General features: G+C 37.9%; 1 protein-coding gene and 1 pseudogene across 10 annotated transcripts in view; one reads left to right on the forward strand and one right to left on the reverse strand.

Moving 5' to 3' along the window:
* Dym (dymeclin) overlaps positions 1-21,302 on the forward strand; it is a 424,183-nt gene that overhangs the window by 60,074 nt on the left and 342,807 nt on the right. For 9 of the 10 annotated variants that reach the window (XM_021236605.2, XM_087189093.1, XM_021236606.2 and 6 more), the window contains exons 3-5: positions 10,070-10,122; positions 16,476-16,569; positions 17,116-17,249. In XM_021236605.2, coding sequence (XP_021092264.1) covers positions 10,070-10,122; positions 16,476-16,569; positions 17,116-17,249 — 281 coding nt within the window. Of the gene's footprint in view, positions 1-7,171; positions 7,277-10,069; positions 10,123-16,475; positions 16,570-17,115; positions 17,250-21,302 lie in introns of all 10 variants that reach the window. The other variant, XM_021236607.2, reaches the window with a different exon arrangement.
* Positions 1,919-3,237, reverse strand: LOC106010273 (WD repeat domain phosphoinositide-interacting protein 2 pseudogene; annotated as a pseudogene).

Raw genomic sequence — 21,302 nt, forward strand, 5'->3', positions numbered from 1 at the left:
ATAAAGAGGAGCTTCATCTGGGTATTTTTCACTGTATGTAAACTTGAGGGTAGTCTGGACAGTTTCATCATTTTCTCCAGCCTCAGACGTCACAGTGATGGTGAAGCTGGGTGGATTTTCTGATAATACTGTGAAGGAGTCGGGGTAGATGGACTCCAGAGCCTCTAGCTCATCTCGCTGCTCCTCACTGTAGTCTGTCATTGCGGCCCTGGCTGCTGCCCATGGAGCACGTCAACACTCAGGGAGCGCGCCACAGCATAGTCCCGAGGCCTCCATCCAGGCCCGGCCTGCTGAGCCACAGCCCTGCACTGCTCTCAGCCGATCACTCTAAACTAGAATTTTTAAAGATTATATGCTTCGCTCTGTTTTGATTTGCTAACAGTGGTTTATTCAGGTGTGCTGGCCTGACACTTGACAACACTGGTTAAATTTTCTAGTGATTGCTGTGAGCACGTGGCTAGGCCTTATCGTATGCACTAGTAAAGAAGTTATTTCTGTTGTTACTATTCTAATATCTTTCTTTTTCAGTACAAGTTTTGGGGTGGTTGTAATCAGGCTCAGATATTTAATCACTGCATACCTGGGGCATCTTGCTGCTGTTGCTATAAGGGTTTTGTTAGTGTGTGTTTTTATGTTTAATGACTCCCCATTACATTTAGGATAAAACCCCAATTCCTTAGTATTAAGATTCTCCACTCTTTTGCTATATTTTACCTAGCCGGTCTTCTCTACTGTGTGCACTCTCCAGTAACTTAACTTTGTCATGATATATGTTGGCAGACTCAGCAGAGGCAGCATAGATAAGTTGATTGTTTGAGACATAACTTAGAATTAATTTGTCTGTATTATTGGTATTCCTTGTTGAAATTCTGAAGTGGAAGCTCATATAGAAATATGTGGAGAGTGTGGCGTTGATGTTGATGACAGCTTTCTCCCTATAGGGAGATTCTCTTCGTGAAATCAAAGTTAGGAAGTGAATTGATTATAGCCCAGAAACGGTAGTGATAATGTTTAAGAACTTCTCTATGATTGTGAACATTTCAATAACCATTTCCTGAATTAATTATCTTCAGGGAAATCCAGTAAAGGTTCTTTAAACTATTTAACATTACCTAGGCCTGTTTCATGTTTTCTTCCGGCATGTGTATGTATGTATGTATGTATGTACGTACAAGATCCTTGGGCATAGCTGTCCAGTCCCTTTAGTTTCATTGTTCATTGGGATGTTACCAGCAAAACTGAGATCCTGTTGTGTGACTCCTTCTGTTTATAACACTTCCAGAATGATGGTGTTGCCAAAGGTCTGAGAAAAAGATGCCTAATATGCTGTCACATCATGAGGATTGCTTTAGTTACAGCCATAACTGGTCTTTGGATCAGTATGTTTCATTTTTCTAGAATTAAACTTGTTTAGCCAGTTTCACTAAGTGATTATTGTTTTTTTTTCCTTTTCTGTTTTGTCCAATTTGGAAAGAATTTAATTAACAAAACAAAGTAGAGGAAAATGGTCCAGATGGGGCTGCAGGGCAAGAGGACTCCTGCGCAAGGCCGATATGTGCCTGTACCCTGGAGAAACAGCAACCAAACCAGTATGCCATCGCTACGTATAGACATGAAGCCATAGGACCATGCTCCGCTGCGCAGGCGGCCAGCTTCTGGGCGCTGGCTTGGCACATCACACATGCAAAGCAAGGAGACTTCGGGTTTCACCAGTTAACTTTGGCAAAAAAAAAAAAGAGAAAACAAAGAGCTAAAATTCTTAAGCAGGATTAAAAGGTACTGCAGTGAAATGGTGCATCTTCTCAGAAGTATGGAGTTAGACTAGCACTATGGTTTTAAAAATCTCTGCCATCCTCTCCCCATTCCAGGTCAAAGTCCATAGCAGCAACACAGAGTCCCCTGCCAAGCCTGTCCTCTGCTAGTCTGTCCGCAGGATCATGGGAGTGTGCTTGCTGTCCTCGTCCAGGTGCAGGGTGCTGGCCTTGTCCTCCTGGCACATGCTGCCCATGGCATCCAGTTCATCGGTATAGGCTTCCAGGTTTGCGTCCTGCCCGTTACCAAGCCTCTTGGGGCAAGAGGGCGCATAAGCACCTTTTGCCACTCCGTAGGTCTGTGTTACTAAGGGGCAGTCGTGAGAAGCAGAATCCACGATTTCACTAGTTGTCTCCATACTGCCATCCAGCCTGTGCTGTCGCATCAGGGCACACTCTGGGGGTCCAGGTTCTACATGTACAAGTAGCCATCAGAAATGCCCACCAGTAACTCGGGGAGCTTCTGAATTGTGGCTAAGGAGCAGATGTTCTTGTGGCCACAGAAGGGCAGGTGGACGGTGGCGAAGGCTCTGCCCTGGTTGAACATCTCCATCACTTGTGAGGTCAGGTAGCTGGTGGACACCATGAGCACCTTCCCGAAGTAGCCAGTCCAGGTGGTGGGCTCCTTGGGGTTTCTCCTTCACAGTCTTGACCTTGAAGATGTGCAGGGTCTCGGTGTTACTGGACAAGGAGAGGAACATGCCATCCACGCTGAAGGCCAGCAAGCAGATGCTCATGTACCTCTTCACTCCTCTCTGGAACTCAAAGAGTTTTTGTCCCTCTGGAATGGAAAATACCCTAATCACAGTCCCCTTCTTGGAAGCAGTGGCAAGTTTGGTTCCACCTGCATCAAAAGCCAGAAAGGACTGTTGTGTGCTGCGATCATGTTTGCAGGTCTCAAGTTGGTGGTGTTGAAGACCTTACCTCTCCGATGGTGGCACTCTCTGGGTACGCCAAGTAGAAGTTGTTTATTGACAGTGCACATAAGCCTTCATATTCCAAAGGTGCATATGTATAGAGATTCTTCCAGGCACACAATGAGTCTCTGCCTGTTGAGCTTTACAGCCAGGACCATGTTGGAGTAGTTGTAGTTACAGATTATCGCTTCTCGGCCTTTTGGCTAAGATCAAGTGTAGTTGTAGTTACAGATCTCAGTGCCCTTCTTAAAGTGGCAAACCTTCAGCTTCCAGGGAGCTTTGAGGCTAACAGTGGCTAAGCTGCTGGAGAACAGTCTTCCTACAGTGCACACATCTTCAGTGTTGTTACACTTATAGATCTGTTCCAGCTTAACCACAGAAGAAAGGGAGAAAAACTTATACCCGGACTTACTACCAACAGCTAGGGACCAGGCCAAATGGCAGCATCTGTGACCAGCTGCTCTTGCTCTCTTTTTCACTGTTGTGTTATCCTGGTTGAAGTTGGTGAACAGTCAGTGATTACTAGTTTTAACGTTTATCCTTAACCCCCTATTGTTGACAGGTTTCTAATTGATCTGGAGAAGTGGAGTTTATATAGTAAGTTTGAAATAATCTAGTAGTAATGTATTTAATCTGAATTAGTATGAATATTTGCTGCTTTTTTGCATGTTTCCAGTGCTCCAAATCTGCCTTCAGAAATGGGATTCAGTTTCTAATTGTAATTGTCTTGGGAACATTGGCATATTTTTGCAGTACCATTTTACTTTTATTTACTGCAAATGACGATTTGTTAGTTGCCTGCTGCCAGCACCTCTGAGCTCATTTGTTTAGCTAAAACCTGTGCATAGATGCCTATAATGGGCAGTAACTGTTAACAACCACCCCAGTTGCTTACCACCTCATTATGGCTCTAAATCAAGCAAATGGGAAAGCAGATTATTCTTAAAATGTTCCAAGAAGTTTAGAAAACTGGAGAACGGTGGGATGAGAGGAAAGAAATTCTATTACAACAATCAATGTGTTGGTTTTGGCAGGGGTGTGCCTGGCTGATTTCCTTTGTAGAAATAAGTAACACTTCAGAGTGCAAAAATTGCAGGCATACTGCAACAAACAGAGCCCTGTGAATCCTTTATTGAATAGATAATTACCAAGTATTTTTCTTTTGACAGAGCCAGCCATGGTGCGGGATGCATGAGTGAACAAAGCACTTTCCCTGTTCCTGTAGAGTGTATAATTTGGGCACTGAAGATGCTTTTGCCAGGAAGTGGTGTTGACTAAGGAGGAGGGCAATGGTAGCTACCTATAGCCAGGTCTGGTGGGCTCATCACAGAATGGCAGGGGTGGGCCAACTCACCACAAGAGGGAGCTTTCCAAGTGAGGTGCAGAGAACTCAGACTGCTTCAGAATGATATAGTCTTACATTTGGAAACAAATAAATATCTTTAAAAACTAATCTTAATGAGATTTCAGCTGGGCAGGATGGTTCACACTTGTAATCCCAGCTATTAGGGAGGCTAAGGCAGGGGGATCACAAGTTCGGGGGAAGCCTGGAATTTAGTGAGACCTGTCTGGATCGATCGATAGATAGGCAGGCAAGCTGAGGGTGTAGCTCAGTGGTAGAGTGCCCCTGGGTTCAATCTCTAGTATGGGGGCTGGGTGGGTGGAGAATTAAACTTCTTGGCAAAACTTGCCCTGAGAGCTGGAGATTAGAAAGTGCTTCTTGAGCAAGGGGAGATAGTTTTGTCTTCTGGCAACAAAGTGTCTGACAGTGGCATTCATTCATTCAGTAAATTTTTATGAAGTGCCTGCTTTGTACTACTTTGAGAGTGCTGTGATGAACAAGGAGCCTATAGACAAGCAGTTGGGCAATCTTACTACCATGTGCTCATTTTTATGAGTGGGTGCTTTTCTCACCTGGTTTTATGCAATCAAAGGAGGTTTCCTGGAAGAACTGACATCCAAACCAACCTCACTAATATTTGTTGAAATTAAACACTCTTTAAGGCTAGTATTATATAAAAAATATATCAGGGGCCTGGGATTTAGCTCAGTGGTGCCACCGCCTGCCTCACAAGCACAAGGTCCTGAGTTTGATCCCCGGTACCAAAAAAAAACCCAACCAAACAAACAAAAAATATCAGAACCTTGTTTTGTTTCGGCTTTGAAAACACCCACCACCCTTCTGTTGAGAGAAAATTGAGAGCCTGGAACTCCATACTCTATCCATCAGGCCTACTTCTTCAGCTTTGTTGTTTGCCATTCCCCTATTGTTTGACCACCATGTTTCGGAACATGCCAAAGTCTCTGTGACTGCCATGCTTCGGTGTACATTATTCCCTTTTGTCTGGCTGCCTGACTTCTTTTGATCTTTCAGAACAGAACAGTAACTTCCTCCATGATGCCTTCCCTGATGCCACCTAGTGTAGGTTAGGTATATATCCTCTGAGCTTATGCACAGGGCTGATCATGATCTTTATACTTCCTGTGCACCCTACAGTCTGGCTTCTTCATTCTTCATGTGTCCTGGAGGCAGAGGTAGCATCTTTTCGCAGAGCCCTGCGTATTTTAGGGCCCCAGACACTGTTTGCTGAATGAACCAGATTTAGCAGCTTTTGAAGGTTATAGCCATGTGTATATAATCGAAGCTCATGGTCCTAGTTATAAAAGAGTGTCATTTAATGAAGAAGGTAGCAGCCCAGTGAACAGATTTTATGTGTGTGATCTAGTTATTAACCTCATAAAGCTCTTTACAGTCCTTTGCATTTTATACCTCTTTGCTTTTTGCCTGAGTAACTGAAAAACTAAGTTTTAATTAATGGTTCCTACTTCCTGCCAACTACTAATGTATGTTATTAAATCTGATCACAGTGTTAAAAAATTAATTAGAAGTCTTTGATTATTAACAAAAATCAATTTGACTTAGCCTATGCCAGAGAAAGGGGAATATATGATGAAGAATCAGGGGTGTCTTGCAGAATCCAACATTTTAGGAATTCAACTAGGCTTCAGGGAGAACTGGAACTGAGAATTGGAAGACCAGCAAGAATCCTGAGAGTCTTTTCTATTTGTCTGCTTATTTCTACAAAACTCTTTTTTCATCTTTCTCAGGAACTAGGTTTCTCTGCTTCACAGTTGGTAGAGGATGGCCTCCTATATTCCTCAGCTTTGCAGCCAAGTTCCAACCATATGGAAAGCCTGTCTTTCTGTCTCAATTCCAAATTCCCGAAGATGTTGGCTTGCCTTACGCTGTCTATCCTGATTCAGCTGTATGGCCACAGGTCATACTGAACAAATCTATCCGTTTCTGCTCATCTCTGAAGAGTATATGAGACAATAAAAAAAAGAGTGGGAGAGAGATAGCAAGGCAGACAGCAGAGAGATATCATGAGGCTGCGGATACTCTAAAAATATCGAATACCAGTGACAAATACTAGAGACCTATAAACTAGCCTGGAATCATTTCTAGTTTATCTTGTCCAAGAATATTCAATCTTTTTGAAAAGATTATATTTATCCTTTTAATATTAGTATAATTTGAGATTCTTAAGGTAATGACATTCACTTGTTAGTCTTGGTGTTGTGTGTGTGATAATATTTCTTAAATATGATACTATCTTCAATTGCTGGAAAGTTTCTCTGTTCAATAGATACATAATGTGAGTCACATGTAATTGAAAGTTTTCTAGAAATTATATTGAAAAAGTAAAAATCAAACAATTGAAATTAATTTTACTTAAAATGTTATATTCTAAATATTATTTCATGAATATAAAATTAAGAATGAAGTATTTCCATTGTTCTTGAATTTTTGAAATCTCATATATTTTATGTTCTAGCACATGTCAATTTGAAATAGTTACATTTGAAATTATCAGTAACTACTGGTAGTTTAGTGGTTACCATATTAGACAGTTTAAGGTCTGTTGAAAAGCAATCCGTTTTCTTCCTTAGTTTTTCTAAAATTTCCTTCTCAAAACCTTAATTAAGCTTATATATGGCTCTTTTTAAAAGTGCGCTTCATCAGAGGCTAGAGATTTTAAACCATCCATGGAAGAGTTGCTGGTTTGGAGGATTTTCAGTGTTATGTGGCAGAAAAAGACATGTAATTCTTAACTGAATGACCAGGCTTGAAGGCTGGTTCTTGTTTTTCTTAGACCTCTGATTTCTGGAATGTTACTTAAAACCTTGAGAGCTTCAGTTTGCTTATCTATAAAAATAAAGCTAATAATGGTCTTGCTCATTAGAAGAGATTTTTACAAGATTTAAATGCACTTATAAACTTGGAAGTGCTTTGAAAGAATATACAGGGTTCTACAAATATAAGGCATTGTTTTAATTTAACTGGGACCTCCCCCCACTACATTTTGGAATCAATAATTTGCTATCATTTGTTGAGAGTTTACTTTGTGCCAGGAAATGTTCTAAGTATATTATACTTTTTAGGTAATTTAACCATAACAACCAGCTTAAGAGGGTACTGTTATCTCTGTTTTATGTATGAGGAGCCTAAGACACCGGGATAGAAACTAGTCCAAGGTTACATATCTGGTGAGTATTTAAACTGAGAGAATGCAGTATCTTCTGCTTTGTACCAGTCTGAGAGTGCTGTAATGAGCACCTTAATTAGGGTGAAATACACATAATATAAACTTGATCATTTTTAACCACTTTTAAGTATTCAGTTCTGTGGCATTAAGTATATTCACAATGTTTTGTAACTTTCACCACCATCTGCCTCCAGAAAGTTTTCATGTTCTCTAGCTGAAACTCAGTACCTCCTAAATACTGATTGCCCATTCCCTCCTCCCAGGGCTCTTTACATTTGAAGACTTAGCCAGAGACTCATGTTGTGAGGGCCTGAGCCCAAATACAGCAATGTTCAGAGGTAGGGCCTAAAGAGGCGATTGGATAATGAGGCCACAGTGACATCGATGGATTAGGTCACTGATAAGTTCCTTAGCTGAATGGGTTGTCAGGGTCTAGTCAAGAGCCAAAAGCCATTTTACTTATTTTTCTATAAATTTGATCACTCTGAATACTACATATAAGAGGGTATGTGCAATATTTATCTTTTTGTGACTAACTTATTTCACTTAGCATACTGTCCTTAAGGTTCATCCATGGTATTGCACGTGGCAGAATTTCCTTCTTTTTAAAGGTCAATTAATATTTCCTTCTATGTATGTACCTCATTTGGTTTGTCCATCTCTTGGTGGAACTTGGATTGCTTCCACCTTTTGGCTGTTACGAATAATGCAGCTATGAAGATGAAGCTATGAAGAAGAAGATATGAAGATGGGTATACAGATATCTCTTCAGGATGCTGCTTTTACTTCTTTGGGGTATATACCCAGAAGCAGAATTTTTGGATCATGTGGAAATGTTTAGTTTTTTGAACCACGTATTATTTTCTACAGTGGTTGCATCATTTTACATTGCCTACTAGTGATGTGCAAAGGTTTCAGTTTCCTCACACACTTGACAACACTTGTTACTTTCTGTGGGTTTTTTCTTTTTTTGATAATAGCCATCTGTATTAGTCACCTCTCTTGTTGCTGGGACAAAATACCTGACATACACGTTTTTCAGTTGGTTCTGAGGCAGAAGCGACATAGTGGAGGAAAGCTGCTCACCTCATGGCAGCCAGGAAGCAAAGAGCAGGAAGAGAGCCTAAGAAGAGAATAAACCCTTCCAAAGGGACACCCCCAGTGACCCAATTCCTCTGGCTAGGCCCCAACAGCCCATTCAGCTAAGGAACTTATCAGTGACCTGATCTATCGATGTCATTGTGCCCTCATTATTCAGTCACTTCTGTTGGCCTCACCTCTGAACATTGCTGTATTTGGGCTCAGGCTCTTTGGCGAAGTCTTCATGTTTGAACCATAACACCATCCTAATGCATATGAAGAAAATAGACATCCAGTTGTGTCACTGGATTTGTTGAGCATCTTTCTATGTGCTTATTGGCCATTTGGACATCCATTTTGGAAAAAATGACCAAGTCCACTGCTCTGTTTGTTTGTTTGTTTTTTTGAGATAGAGTCTTGCTATGTTGCCCAAACTGATATCAAACTGGTGAGCTCAAGTGATCTTCCCACCTCAAGCCTCCTTGGATGGTATGCGCATGGCACCATGCCCAGCTTCCTTTTTTAATTGGGTGGTTGGTTTCTTTTGTTGTAGTTGAGTTGTAGGATTTTTTTTTTAATTCGTACTGGGGATTGAATTTGAGACCTTGCACTTTCGAGGCAGGTGCTATAACCACTGAGCTTAATCCCCGGCCAGAATTTTTTAAAAGTATATTCTGGATATCAACCCCTTAACATATAATATGATTTTGCAAACATTGTTATCTGTTGTTTGGGTTGGATTTTTACTCTTTTGTTGTTGTTGTTGTTTTGAGGCAGGGTCTTGCTGTATAGTTCAGGCTGGTCTTAACTTCACTATGTAGCCCAGGTGGGCCTCAAATTCACAGAAATCCTCCTGCTTCAGCCTCCCAAGTGCTGGAATTACAGGTGTGCACCACCACACCTGGCTTACTCTGATAAGTTGATTTGATGCACAGAAATTTTTAATTTTGATAAAGTCCAGTTTATCTATTTTCTCTTTTGATCACTGTACTTTTGGTATCATATCCAAGAAGTCATTGCCAAATTCAAATGTCATAAAGCTTTCCCTTTGGTTTTCTAAGAGTTTTGTCCATCTCTGTCATTGTCTCCTGTCTCAGTGTCATTTTATATCTGTCTCTGTCTGTGCATCTTTTTTTCCCCTTATATTTGTGGACCATTGAAATTCTCTTTTTGGGCCGGAGATTTACCTCAGTGGTTTCACCGCCTGCTGCACAAGCGCAAGGACCCAAGTTTGATCCCCGGTACCGAAAAAAAAAAGACATTCTCTTTTCTTGCCTTTTCTTCCTTTTCTTTTTGTTGAACTGTTTGGAAGTATTGCAGACATCATAATACTTTATTTCCTAAAAAATAATGACATTTTTATAAATAATTGTAATTTCATTATCAATACTCTTTTAGAATTGGGTATGTGGGGCCCCTGCTGTATGTTCTCTACTTTGGAGTGTCTTTCTCAAATTTGTCTTTCTCCTCCCATGCTAGTATCCGAAAGACAGGGCTCTTCTCTTTTAGCAATCTTATATTGAGAACTATAGTAAGTTTCCTTACTGCATTCATTGAAGATTGTAACTTTATTTTATATGCTGATTTTATTGTTTGCCTTGCATATCATTTTTTTCTTCTAATTTATTTTTCTCATATTAATATACAACTTTGACTGGTTAGTGTGTTCATATTGGTTAACATTATAAATTACTTTCTTCTTTTGTTTTTCCAGCACTGAGTTGAAACTCTTGGAAGAGGCAACCATTTCAGTCTGCAAGTCTTTAGGTAAGGGTACGATGGGGTAGGGGGAAGAATTCCCTGTTAAAATTTTTGATAGTATAATATGAATTGAATTAATAAAGTGATATATCCTTCTTGGTTATGATGATGATAGAAATAATTATTTCTATTCCTGGTGCTCATTGATGCTGTTAGAGGTTGAGTTACCATTTGGTCAACATACACTTGGCCATATTTGTAGAGCTGTAGGTATTATTTCAGCTTTTTTTTTTTTTTTTGTGATTGTGCAAATACTGAGAAAAATCACAATATTATGTTGTATAGTTGCATGTATAGTTCATATAGAATTTACCATTTGTCTTATGACTTGGCAACATATGGTGTTGTTGGCTGTGTTAACCAGAATAATTATTACTCATTAAAATATACTAGGAAGGTTCTCTGTTGCAAATTGATATTGTGGTAAAAAGCATGGGATCTGGAATAATTTTATGATCTTCATTTTATCTCTGCTACTTAAGTAGTAACTGAAACTTAATTTTCTCATCTAAATTGATGCTAAGAATAACTATTTTATAGGATTCTTAAAAGGAAAAAAATCATTCAACATGAAATGTCTAGAGTAACATAGCATTTAGTTATTACTCCCCATTTATATAAACAGATACTACCTTTTTTGACCTCATTTTTTGAATACTTTACTTTAAAGTTTGTAGCAGCCAGATATAGTGGCACACACCTGTAATTCAGTGTTTGGGAGGCTGAGAAAGGAGGATTGCCATGAGTTTGAAGCTAGCCTGGGCTACATAGTAAGTTCAAGACCAGCCTGAATTACATAATGAGACCCTGTCTCAAACAACAACAAAAACATTGGTACCAATTAGAAAGAAATGTGTGTGCTTTAAAAAATGCAGAGAATTAAAATTACATTGTATTGTTTTAAAAATTAGAAGCAGTGTATCCATAAATTACCTAATGTCCAGAGGTTTTAGTAGATGATAACAATATTCTGTTTTTAAATTAATCCATATGGATAAATCCACTTAAATTATATGGATAACTCTTCTACTTTGCCAAAAAGTCTTTTTCTTTTTGTTTTAATGGTGATTGAACTTAGGTCCCTCATGTATGTATGGTTGGAAAGGGCTATACCACTGAGCTGCATCCAGTCCTGCAAAGTAGTCTTTGATGAAATATATATATATATATTTTTTAAATTACATTGTTAATGTTAGAGTTGTTATTGCAGTATTTGCCTTCACATGTAGCCATAGACTAGAGAATTTTGTGGTAAACAGAATTGGCTCAAAAACCACATGGTAGTTTAGAGCTGAAAATTAGAGTTGAGGGTATTGTGATGATGGCTTTAAGGTGACCTTGGTTTTTTATAAAAATTACATTTTAAAAATTGGAAGTAACAGTTACTTATTAATTATGATGTGGGAAGCGTATATGTATGTGTATATTATCTCCACTATCTTTTCTCTTGACTTTTTATCAGAAATGTGTCATTAAAAATGCTTTTGGGAACAGCATAAAATGGTTCACATTTATTGTCAGCATTTCCGAAAATACAGTAGTACAGATGAACTAAAAATAATCACTGCCTAATTTTTGTACAATATTTTTTCAGAGTACTCTATGTATATTGATATATATGCACAGTTTTACATAATGGTATTATTTATGCTTGGGTTTGCACTTTGTGAGTCTTTAGTCCTGTCAGGCCTTTCTACATTCCTGTTGGGTATCCTGTCGTTGCTGTAGCTCCTGAAGCTCATTCAGCTTCAACAAAGCATTTTACTTTTACCACTTAACTTTGTTCCTACCATTGATCTGTTTTGGGACTTTTTCTTTTTAAATAAATTTTATTTTATCCTATTGCCTCCCTCAAGCCCCCTCCCCTCCCTGTGTTCAAAAGTTTGTTTGCTTTGGACTTTTGAGTTCAACATGGATATCATTGTTTTCTTTTTTTGGTACTGGGGATCAAACTCAGGACCTTGCAGTTGCAAAGCTGGTGGTGGAACCAGTTCTTTCCTTTTTTTTTTTTCTGGTATTGGGGGTTGAACTCAGGACCTTGTGCTTGACAGGCAGACATGGCACCACTAAGCTACATCCCCGGCCCTCTCATGGATATCATTTCAAAAAATTATTTAGCATGTTCAATTTCATAAATTTTTTGTTTTGGTCTCCATCTTGTCCAAAAGAGTGCTGTGGAAACTTTTTAACTCCCTTGGAATACAAGGTCCATTAAGACAGGGAGTTCTGTTGATAGATGTCTCCTTAGTGCCTGAAACAGAATGTGCACATGTGAATAGTTCAATACATGCATGATGAATGAATGAAAAAAGGTACATAAAGCTTTATATCAATGTAGTGTCTGGTTGCTCTTTCCACCAACACAGGGTTGTTTTGTTTTTTTCAGTAATAATGGGGCTGTTGAGTGAACAAAGATGATGAAGTTGTGATTCTGAAGGATAGTTGTAGTCATAGCAGCCTCAGCTTTGTATTTTTCAGTTTTATTTTGGTTTATAATAGATAATAACCATCTCAAATGTACATGTAAATATTAACTTAAAATTTTTTTTTCCTGAAATCTAAAGTTATTTTTTCATTAAACTAAACCCAAATCTTGAAAAATGAATAGGAATTTGTTTTCAAAGTGAAGCTCTAACAATATCTAATGACATATCTTTTAAAAATTAAAAAAAAAAAAAGACTGAAGCAGGTGGATTGCCGTGAGTTTGAGACCAGCCTGGGCTACACAGTGAGTTCAAGGCCAGGCTGAACTGCATAGAGAGACCTTGTCTCAAAAAAAAAACCCCAAAAAATTAAAAAAAAAAATTTTATCAGTACATGTTTGTAGTAGATAATGATTACATTTATCATGGGGAGTTGCTACATGAACATAATGCATCTTAATTCTTTTTACTTCCCCTTCCCTTCTTCTTCCTCCTCCTGCCTTCATCTCTTGGTCCCCTTCCCATTTGATTTATCTCCCTGTTTCCTATCACATATCTATTGTTTTGTTTTGTTTTGGTACCAGGGATCTAACTCAGGACCTTGAGCTTGTAAGGCAGGCAGCAGAGCCATTGAGCTAAATCCCTGGGCCTCACATATCTATTCTTGATTGTGAAAGCTGGACAAAAACCTCCCCTAATTTACAGTAGAGGTGGCACCTTCCTATTCTCCATGGCATTCTTCAGCCAGCAGCAGTGGGCATCACCTAGGAAACTGAGATGTGGAATTTCAGGTTGTACGTCACACATGTGGAATCAGGATTTACATTTTTTAAAAAGACACTGTGATTTTTTTTTTTTTCTCAGTACTGGAGATTGAGTCTAGGGCCATTGCACTGAGCTACATTCCCAGCACTTTCTTGCTTTTCTTTTATTTTGTTTTAAAATTTTGAGACAGTGAAGCAAGACTTGTAAAACAAGTTCTTCCCAGCCTTGAGCTGGTCCCCTCCCTGCCTCCCCCCCCCGCCCCTCCTCTGTCCCCTGTAGCTGTAACTCCTTGCTCTGATACAGATAAAATTGACAAGTATATCCTGTAAACGAAGGTTATGACACTCTGTTCTCATATAATTCATAAGACACTGTCTTCTTTCAAGGCAAAGCTAGAAAACTGTCTGCCCTTCTCCTGTTCTGGTAAACTCACTTGCTGTATCACTAGAATAACCACCTCCTTGGACAAAATGTATAAAAGCTGGAACTTTTCTTTGTTCAACACTTTTCCTTTAGACAAGATTCTGTTGAGCCGGTGTACACCTTAAACCTAAAATAAATCCTCCTGATTCCCATTAGTTTCTCCTGCCTCTTGAAATTCTGCTACGACCCCTGTTGCAACAAGCCCCTTAGTGACTCCTTAAGTCACTAAGTTGCCCAAGCTGGGCTAGAATTTGTAATCCTCCTACATCAGCCCCTACAGTGTTGTGATTACAGGAGTATGCTACCACACCCAACTAAAACAAATGCTCTGTGATTTAAATTAAATTTAGAGAAGCACTGTCATTTTGGTGGTTGTAAGATGGACCTGGGATTCTGAGCTTCCAACAGATGCCCACATGCTGCTGATGCTGTGCACATGCTCATGGGCTGCACATGGAATGGCAAGGTGCTGTGACAACTTATCAAGATGAGCTGTGATGAGGACACATCCAAAAGGTTAACTGAATTAACTGGCAGTTACTAAGGGCAAGGCAGGTGATTTATCTGCATGTACAGTCTTTAAAGTCTATGTGTGAGAACCTGGATTTAAAGAAATATGTATTTTGAACTCCTTCTACGCAAATCTTTGATGCATATGTTTGGTGAGCAAATACCTGCAAATAACAAAGGAGGAAAGTTCTTTTGGCTCACCTTCAGAGGTTCCAGTCCATGGTCAGCTGGCTTCATTGCTTATAGGCCGGTAGTTAGGCAGAACATCATGGGGCGGGGTGTGGCTGAAGAAAGCTGCTCACCCCGTGGGAGCAGGAAACAGTGAATGGAGAAGAGCCCAAGACAAGTTATACCCTTTAGAGATGTGCCCCAGTGACCTGCCACATCCAGTTAGGTCCCATCTGCTAATTAGCCTATTGAGCTATGAATTCATCAGTGAATTTAATTCACCTGATAAAGTTAGAGCCCTCCTGAATCATTCAGTTTCTCAGCTGCCAATCAAGCCTTCAGCACATGAAGCTATTGGGGGACATTTTGAATCCCAACCATAACAATACATTTCAAGAAGTTCAGATATGTGCATAATTCTGAGATCTGCATAAAAATGAATTCTCCTGGCAACACAGGCCACTCTGATGGAGGGTTTGCATTTTGGATTTTAAAAATAGTTAAAAATACACTTCATGTAATCCCAGCTACTCAGGAGGCTAAGGCAAGAGGATTGCAAGTTTGAGGCTATTCTGTACAACTTATTCTAAACTAAAAGGTCTGGGGGCATTGTAGTTCAATGGTAGAGCACCCCTGGGTTCCAGTACCATAAACACCCATAAATGAGAAACAAATAATCCAGAACTGTGTAATCTCACATTTTGAAGACCATTGATAAAGGAACATGATTGTGTACTTGTTACTAGTATATTGTTGACTTTGGGTCTAACACTGAATCTCTGAGCTTTTTTCTTCATTAGTAAAATTAAAAGTTATAACTGTTCTCTTCCTTTGATGATTTCTGAGCTTCTGTGACTTGCTGTGTAGCCTAGTAGAACTTTATAATTTTTTTTTTTATTCTTTTTTTTTTTTGGTACCGGGGATCGAACTCAGGTCCTTGTGCTTGTGCAGCAGGTGGCGAAACCACTGAGCTAAATCCCTGGACCCTTTTTTTATTCTTTTATTGGTACATTTTAGGTATACAATACATTTACATTTATCATTGGGTGCTTGTACCTGTACATGATGTATCTTGGTTCTTATTTTTTTCCGCATTACCTGTGCGCCCTTCACCCCCTTCACCCTTCCCTATTTACATAGATTTCATTCCCATTTTTTTTCTTTTCTCATAATTTTTTCTTTCCCTTCTTTCCTTTCCCCTTCTCCTCCCACCACTCCAGAACTTTATAATTTCATTAAGTCCAATTCTTTGGTAAAAGATTTGAGTCAGTAGGCAAGGATGTGTCCTTGAGAAAGTAACCAAATAAAAAAATGTAAAATGAAAATAATATTGGTGCTTATCCTGTAGAGTTGTGAGAATTAAGTGAAGTAATCCTTGGGAAACACTTGTATATATTTTTCAATACGTTAGGTATTGTTTCTCTTAGAGATGAGAAAACTGAAGCCGGAAGAGTAAAATGATTTGTCTGAGGCTTAATATCCAGTTACTTGGAACTAGAAACCAGATCTTTTGATTCCCAATTTTTCTCTCAACTCTTGCTGGGTTAGCTAAAATGCCTACCTTTTTAAACTTTAAATAAAGATGTTTAGATAAATTCTTTAAAGTTTTTTCAGATCAGGATAGCTCCCCTTCTAGACACATTGCTTTGTTTGTGTGAATTTTTTCCTCATTAAAATGGTTTGTGATGATCCAAACAGTTTTACTTCTGTAGTTCATTATATCCTATATATTCATAATATAAATGATACATTTTATAAATGTATGTGTATATATTGAATATATCTATTAACTTTTTATCTTTTCTTTATAATTTTGGATTCTGAGATAAGGTTGCTACTTTTTCTATTATTTTTATTATTTTCATTTTGCAAATCATTTTTTATGTTCAGAATGTAGACCAAGGACAGCAATTTCTCTTATTGCTTATTTCTCCAAATTAGATATGAAATTGGCATATGGTTGGTCAATGAGCACTTTCAGTTTGACATTTGATTTTATAAATGTTATGATATACTCCCTTTGATTTCATTCTTAATTTTAACTTTTAAAATTATTTTCTTCTCTTACAGTTGAAAACAATCCTCGAACAGGAAATCTTGCTGCACTAATTAAGGTCTTCCTTTCTAGAACCAAAGAACTCAAACTTTCAGCAGAATGTCAGAAGTAAGTTGGCTGATTAAATCATGTTTGCTTCATATCTAACAATATGAATATTTTTTATTTATTGGTGTAAATGGACTGGGATCTTTTGAAAAGCCCTGTGAAGGAATTATTGTTTTTATTTAGGAAAAAGTTAAAAAGTTTTAGTTAAGTTAGTGGGGTGAGATTATAAATTGTAGAATCTGTTTGGTTTCAGGATATTATACAATCATTAAGTAGACTCACTCACTATATAAGATACAAGTGAGGGCGGGGGATTTAGCCCAGTGGTTTCACTGCCTACTGCACAAGCACAAGGACCTGAGTTCGATCCCCGCTACCAAAAAAAAAAAAAAAAAAAAAAAAAAGATACAAGTGAAATAGGCAGTAAAATGCAATAGTATCACGGGTCCAGTATAGTCAATTTAAGAGATTAGACATTGTTTTTATATTACAAGTAGGGTGGCAAAATCATTGACAAATCATGCAGAAATCCTGGTCTAGAAAAAAACTGGTTATATTAATGATTAAATACTGATTCTTATATGATTTTGGTCCTTTCCCCTCTAGCCACATCTTCATTTGGCAGACACATAATGCTTTGTTTATTATTTGCTGTTTGCTGAAAATATTTATCTGTGAGATGTCAGAGGAGGAGTTACAACTTCATTTTACTTATGAAGAGAAATCTCCTGGCAGTTATAGTAAGTATTGCCTTTTGATGATGTTCTAAGTATAGCATGTGTAACTTATAAGACTCAAATTTGAGTAATAAAAATATGATTTTGAAAATTACAGTTTTCTTATAACTCATTTTTCTGTCTTAATAAGAAAGCTGGTAGAAGTGAGATTTCTATTTATTTGACTTACGTACATGTGGAAGGAAAAAGAAGTAAAATAAAAGTAAAACTTGTATTATTGCTTTCAAAAAATATATGTGTCACTTATAAATATAACTGACATGGGAGTACATTATTGAGAGAGACAGCCAATCAGAATTAATTTTATAAATGTTACTTTTCACAAGATGGAACTACAGTGTAAGTCTGAATGTGTAAGGGATTACTTCATCATTTCATGGTGCTGAAACATGTTTTCTTTTTCTGAAGATACAGAGGAAGGTTATCTTTAGCTCCTGATAGTGCTAAGGTCTCCCCTGCCCTAATCGTTAGGAGGGCCTGCAGTTTTTAAGATCAAATGAATGCTGATGTTTCAATTCTCAGTATTAAAACTTACAACCTAGAAAGTGAAAGAGCAGAATAGGATTATTAACAAATGAAATATTGTGAATGTAGTGTTTTGTATCTACCCTTGATGCTAAGCTGTCTGAGGGCAAAGAAAGTGTCATTCCTCATTTCATGATTTTATTTTCAACGTACATCTCTGCCCTCATCTGGCTGACAGAGATCACATGTGATGCAGAGTTGGATTTACCAGTATTGGATATTGGGAAAGCTTTGTAATGTTTACAGTTTTCACTAAGGCCTATATGCTTGTGAGTTCCATGTACACATTTAATCATACTTTCATATACTTAAGAGTGATCCTCTCTTTACTGTAGCTGCTCATATGCTCTTTTTTTGTAAATACCAACATTATGTTGGCATTTATTCATATTTTAGGCTTCTTATATAAGAGAAAACATGGCAATATTTAACTTCCTGAGTCTGGCTTATTTTCCTTAGCATGATTGTCTCAAGTACCATATTCCTGCAAATGACATGATTTCATCCTTCATGGCTGAATAATATTCTGTTGTGTATACATACACACCATATTTTATCCATTTGCCTGGGCGTCTAGGCTCTTTCCACAGCGTAGCTGCTGTAAACATGGGTATTTTTTTTATTGTTTTTGTTGTTGTTGTTGTTAAACCTGGGTACTTTTGTAGGTTTCATTATCTCAAATAACATTACCTCCATAGATATTCCTCAGATAACCATGCCAAATATATTCACTACAGAATGATGTCTTTAATTCTTTTGAGAATATACCCAGGAAAGATATAGCTGGGTCAAATGCAATTTCTTTTTTTTAATTATTAAGTTTATTGGTACATTTTAGGCATACAATACAGTTACATTCATCATTGGAATCTTGTACCTTTACATGATGTATTTGGTTCTTATTTTTTCCCCATTCCTCTGCCCTCCCTTCACCCCCTCCACTCTTCCCTATTTACAAAGACTTTGTTTCCATTTTTTTTCTTTTCTCATATTTTACTTCTTTTCACTTCTTTCCTTTCCCCTACCCCTCCTACTTCCCCTACTCCTTTAGACCGGTAGTACTCCATTTTATAAAAAAACCACATCTTCTTTATTCAGTCTCCAGTTGATGGGCAGTTGGGCTGTTTCCAAGTTTTTAGCTATTACAAACTGTGCTGCTATAAACATGGGTGCACATATATCGCTGTGGTATGATGCTTTTAATTCTTTTGGGAAGATACCCAGCAGAGGAATAGCTGGGTCAAATGGGACCTCTAATCTTAGTTTTTTGAGGTATCTCCATATTGATTTCCACAGTGGTTCCACCAGTCTGCACTTCCACGAACAATGGAGAGGGGTTCCTTTCTCCTGCCAGCATTTGTTGTTAGTTGATTTCTTGATAGCAGCCATTTTTTTCTAGGGTGAGGTGGAATCTCAGTGTTGTTTTCATCTGCATCTCTCGAATGACCAGTGATGTTGAACATTTTTTCATATGTTTATTAGCTGCTTTCACTTCTTTATCTGAGAAATGTCTGTTCATTTCAGATGCCCATTTTTGAACTGGGTCTTCATATTTGGGGGGGTCTGATTTTTTTGAGTTTTGTTTTTTTTTTAGTTTTTGGTTTTTGTGTGTGTTTTTTTTTTCTTCCGCTCGAACTTGGATCCTTGTGCTTGTGAGGCAGGTGGCAGAACCACTGAGCTAAATCCTCAGACCCTTGAGTTTTTTATATATTTTAAATAGTAGACCTTTGTCTGAGGAACAGCTGGTAAAAGCTTTTTCCCACATTGTAGCTCTGTTGGTAGTTTCTCTTGCAGTGCAGAAGCTTTTTAATAAGGTGAGATCCCAGTTGTTGATTCTTTGTGCTAGTTCCCGTGCTACTGAGGATTTGTTCATGAAGTCTTTTCCTATGTCAAAGTCATCAAGTGTTCTACCTAACTTATCTTCCAGCAAGTTTAGTGTTTCTGTTTTAATATTTAGATCTTTAATCCACTTTGATTTTAGTTTAGTGCATGGTGAAAGATAGGGGTCTAGTTTTAATCTTTTTCTAGTTGAAATCCAGTTTTTCCAACACCATTTATTAAAGAGGCTATCTTTCCTCCAGTGAGGATGGTTGGCTCCTTTGTTAAAGATGAGGTAGCTGAGTATGTCTGGAGTTGTTTCTGCATCTTCTAATCTATTCCACTGATCCTCGAGTCTGTTTCTTTGCCAGTACCATGCTGTTTTATCACAGCGGCTTTGTAGTATAATTTCAAGTTGGGGATTATGATACCTCCTGTCATGTCTCTGTTGCCTAGAATTGCTTTTGCTATTCTAGGTCTCTTCCAGTTCCAAATGAATTTTTGGATTGTTTTTTCCAGTTCTGTGAAATATACTGTTGGGATTTCAAATGGGATTGCATTGAATCTATATAGTAGTTTTGGAAGTATGGCCATTTTCACTGTATTGGTTCTTCCAGCAACCTTTCCATTTTCTTATATCTTCTTCAATGTCTTTTTTTAGAGTGCTGTAGTTTTCAATGTAAAGGTCTTTTGCTTCCTTCGTTAGATTGATTCCGAGATATTTCACTTTTTTGGATGCTATTGTAAAAGGAATTGTTTCCCTAATTTCTCTCTCAGTAAGTCTGTTTTTTCTGTACAAAAGGCTATTGATTTTTGAGTGTTGACCTTGTATCCAGCTACTCGACTGAATATGTCAATTAAATCTAGAAGTCTTTTGGCAGAGTTTTTTGGGTCTTCTATGTAGAGTGTCATATCATGAGCAAATAATGACAGTTTAACTTCTTCCTTTCCTATCTTTATTCCTTTTATTTCTCTTGTCTGATTGCTGTGGCTAATGTTTCCAGAACTATATTGAACAGGAGTGGTGATAGTGGACATCCTTGTCTTCTTCCTGATTTTAGCGTGAAGGTTTTCAGTTTTTGTATGATGTTGGCTGTTGAGATAAAGACCTTCTATTCCAGTTTTCTGTAGGGTTTTTATCATGAATGGGTGCTGGATTTTGTCTAATGCTATTTCTGCATCTATTGAGGTGATCGTATTTTTTTTGTCCTTGACTCTGTTAATATGGTGTATTACATTTATTAATTTACGAATTTTGAACCATTCTTGCATCCCTGGAATAAATACGACTTCATCAGGGTGTATGATCCTTTTGATGACCCTCTGTATTCTGTTTGCCAGTATCTTGTTGAGGATTTTTGCATGTATGTTCATTAGGGAGATTGGCCTGTAGTTCTTTTATGGTTGTGTCTTTCCCTGGTTTTGGAATCAAAGTAACACTTGCTTCCAGGAATTAATTTGGAAGTATTGCTGCTCTTACGATTTCATTGAAGTGTTTAAAGAGTAGTGGCAGTAGTTCTTCTCTAAATGTCTTGTAGAATTCAGCAGTGAAGCCATCATGACCTGGGCTTTTCTTTGTTTGTAACTTTTTAATTACGTTTTCATTTTCACTGATTGTAATTGGGATGTTTAGAATTTTTATATCTTCTTCGTTCAACTTTGGTAATTCACATGTATCTAGGAATCTGTCCATTTCTTCTGTGTTTTCCATTT

This window comes from Heterocephalus glaber, unplaced genomic scaffold (assembly GCF_053883595.1).
Source record: "Heterocephalus glaber isolate CG9 unplaced genomic scaffold, H.glaber_assembly_v1.0 deba00000331, whole genome shotgun sequence".
NCBI lineage: Eukaryota > Metazoa > Chordata > Mammalia > Rodentia > Bathyergidae > Heterocephalus > Heterocephalus glaber.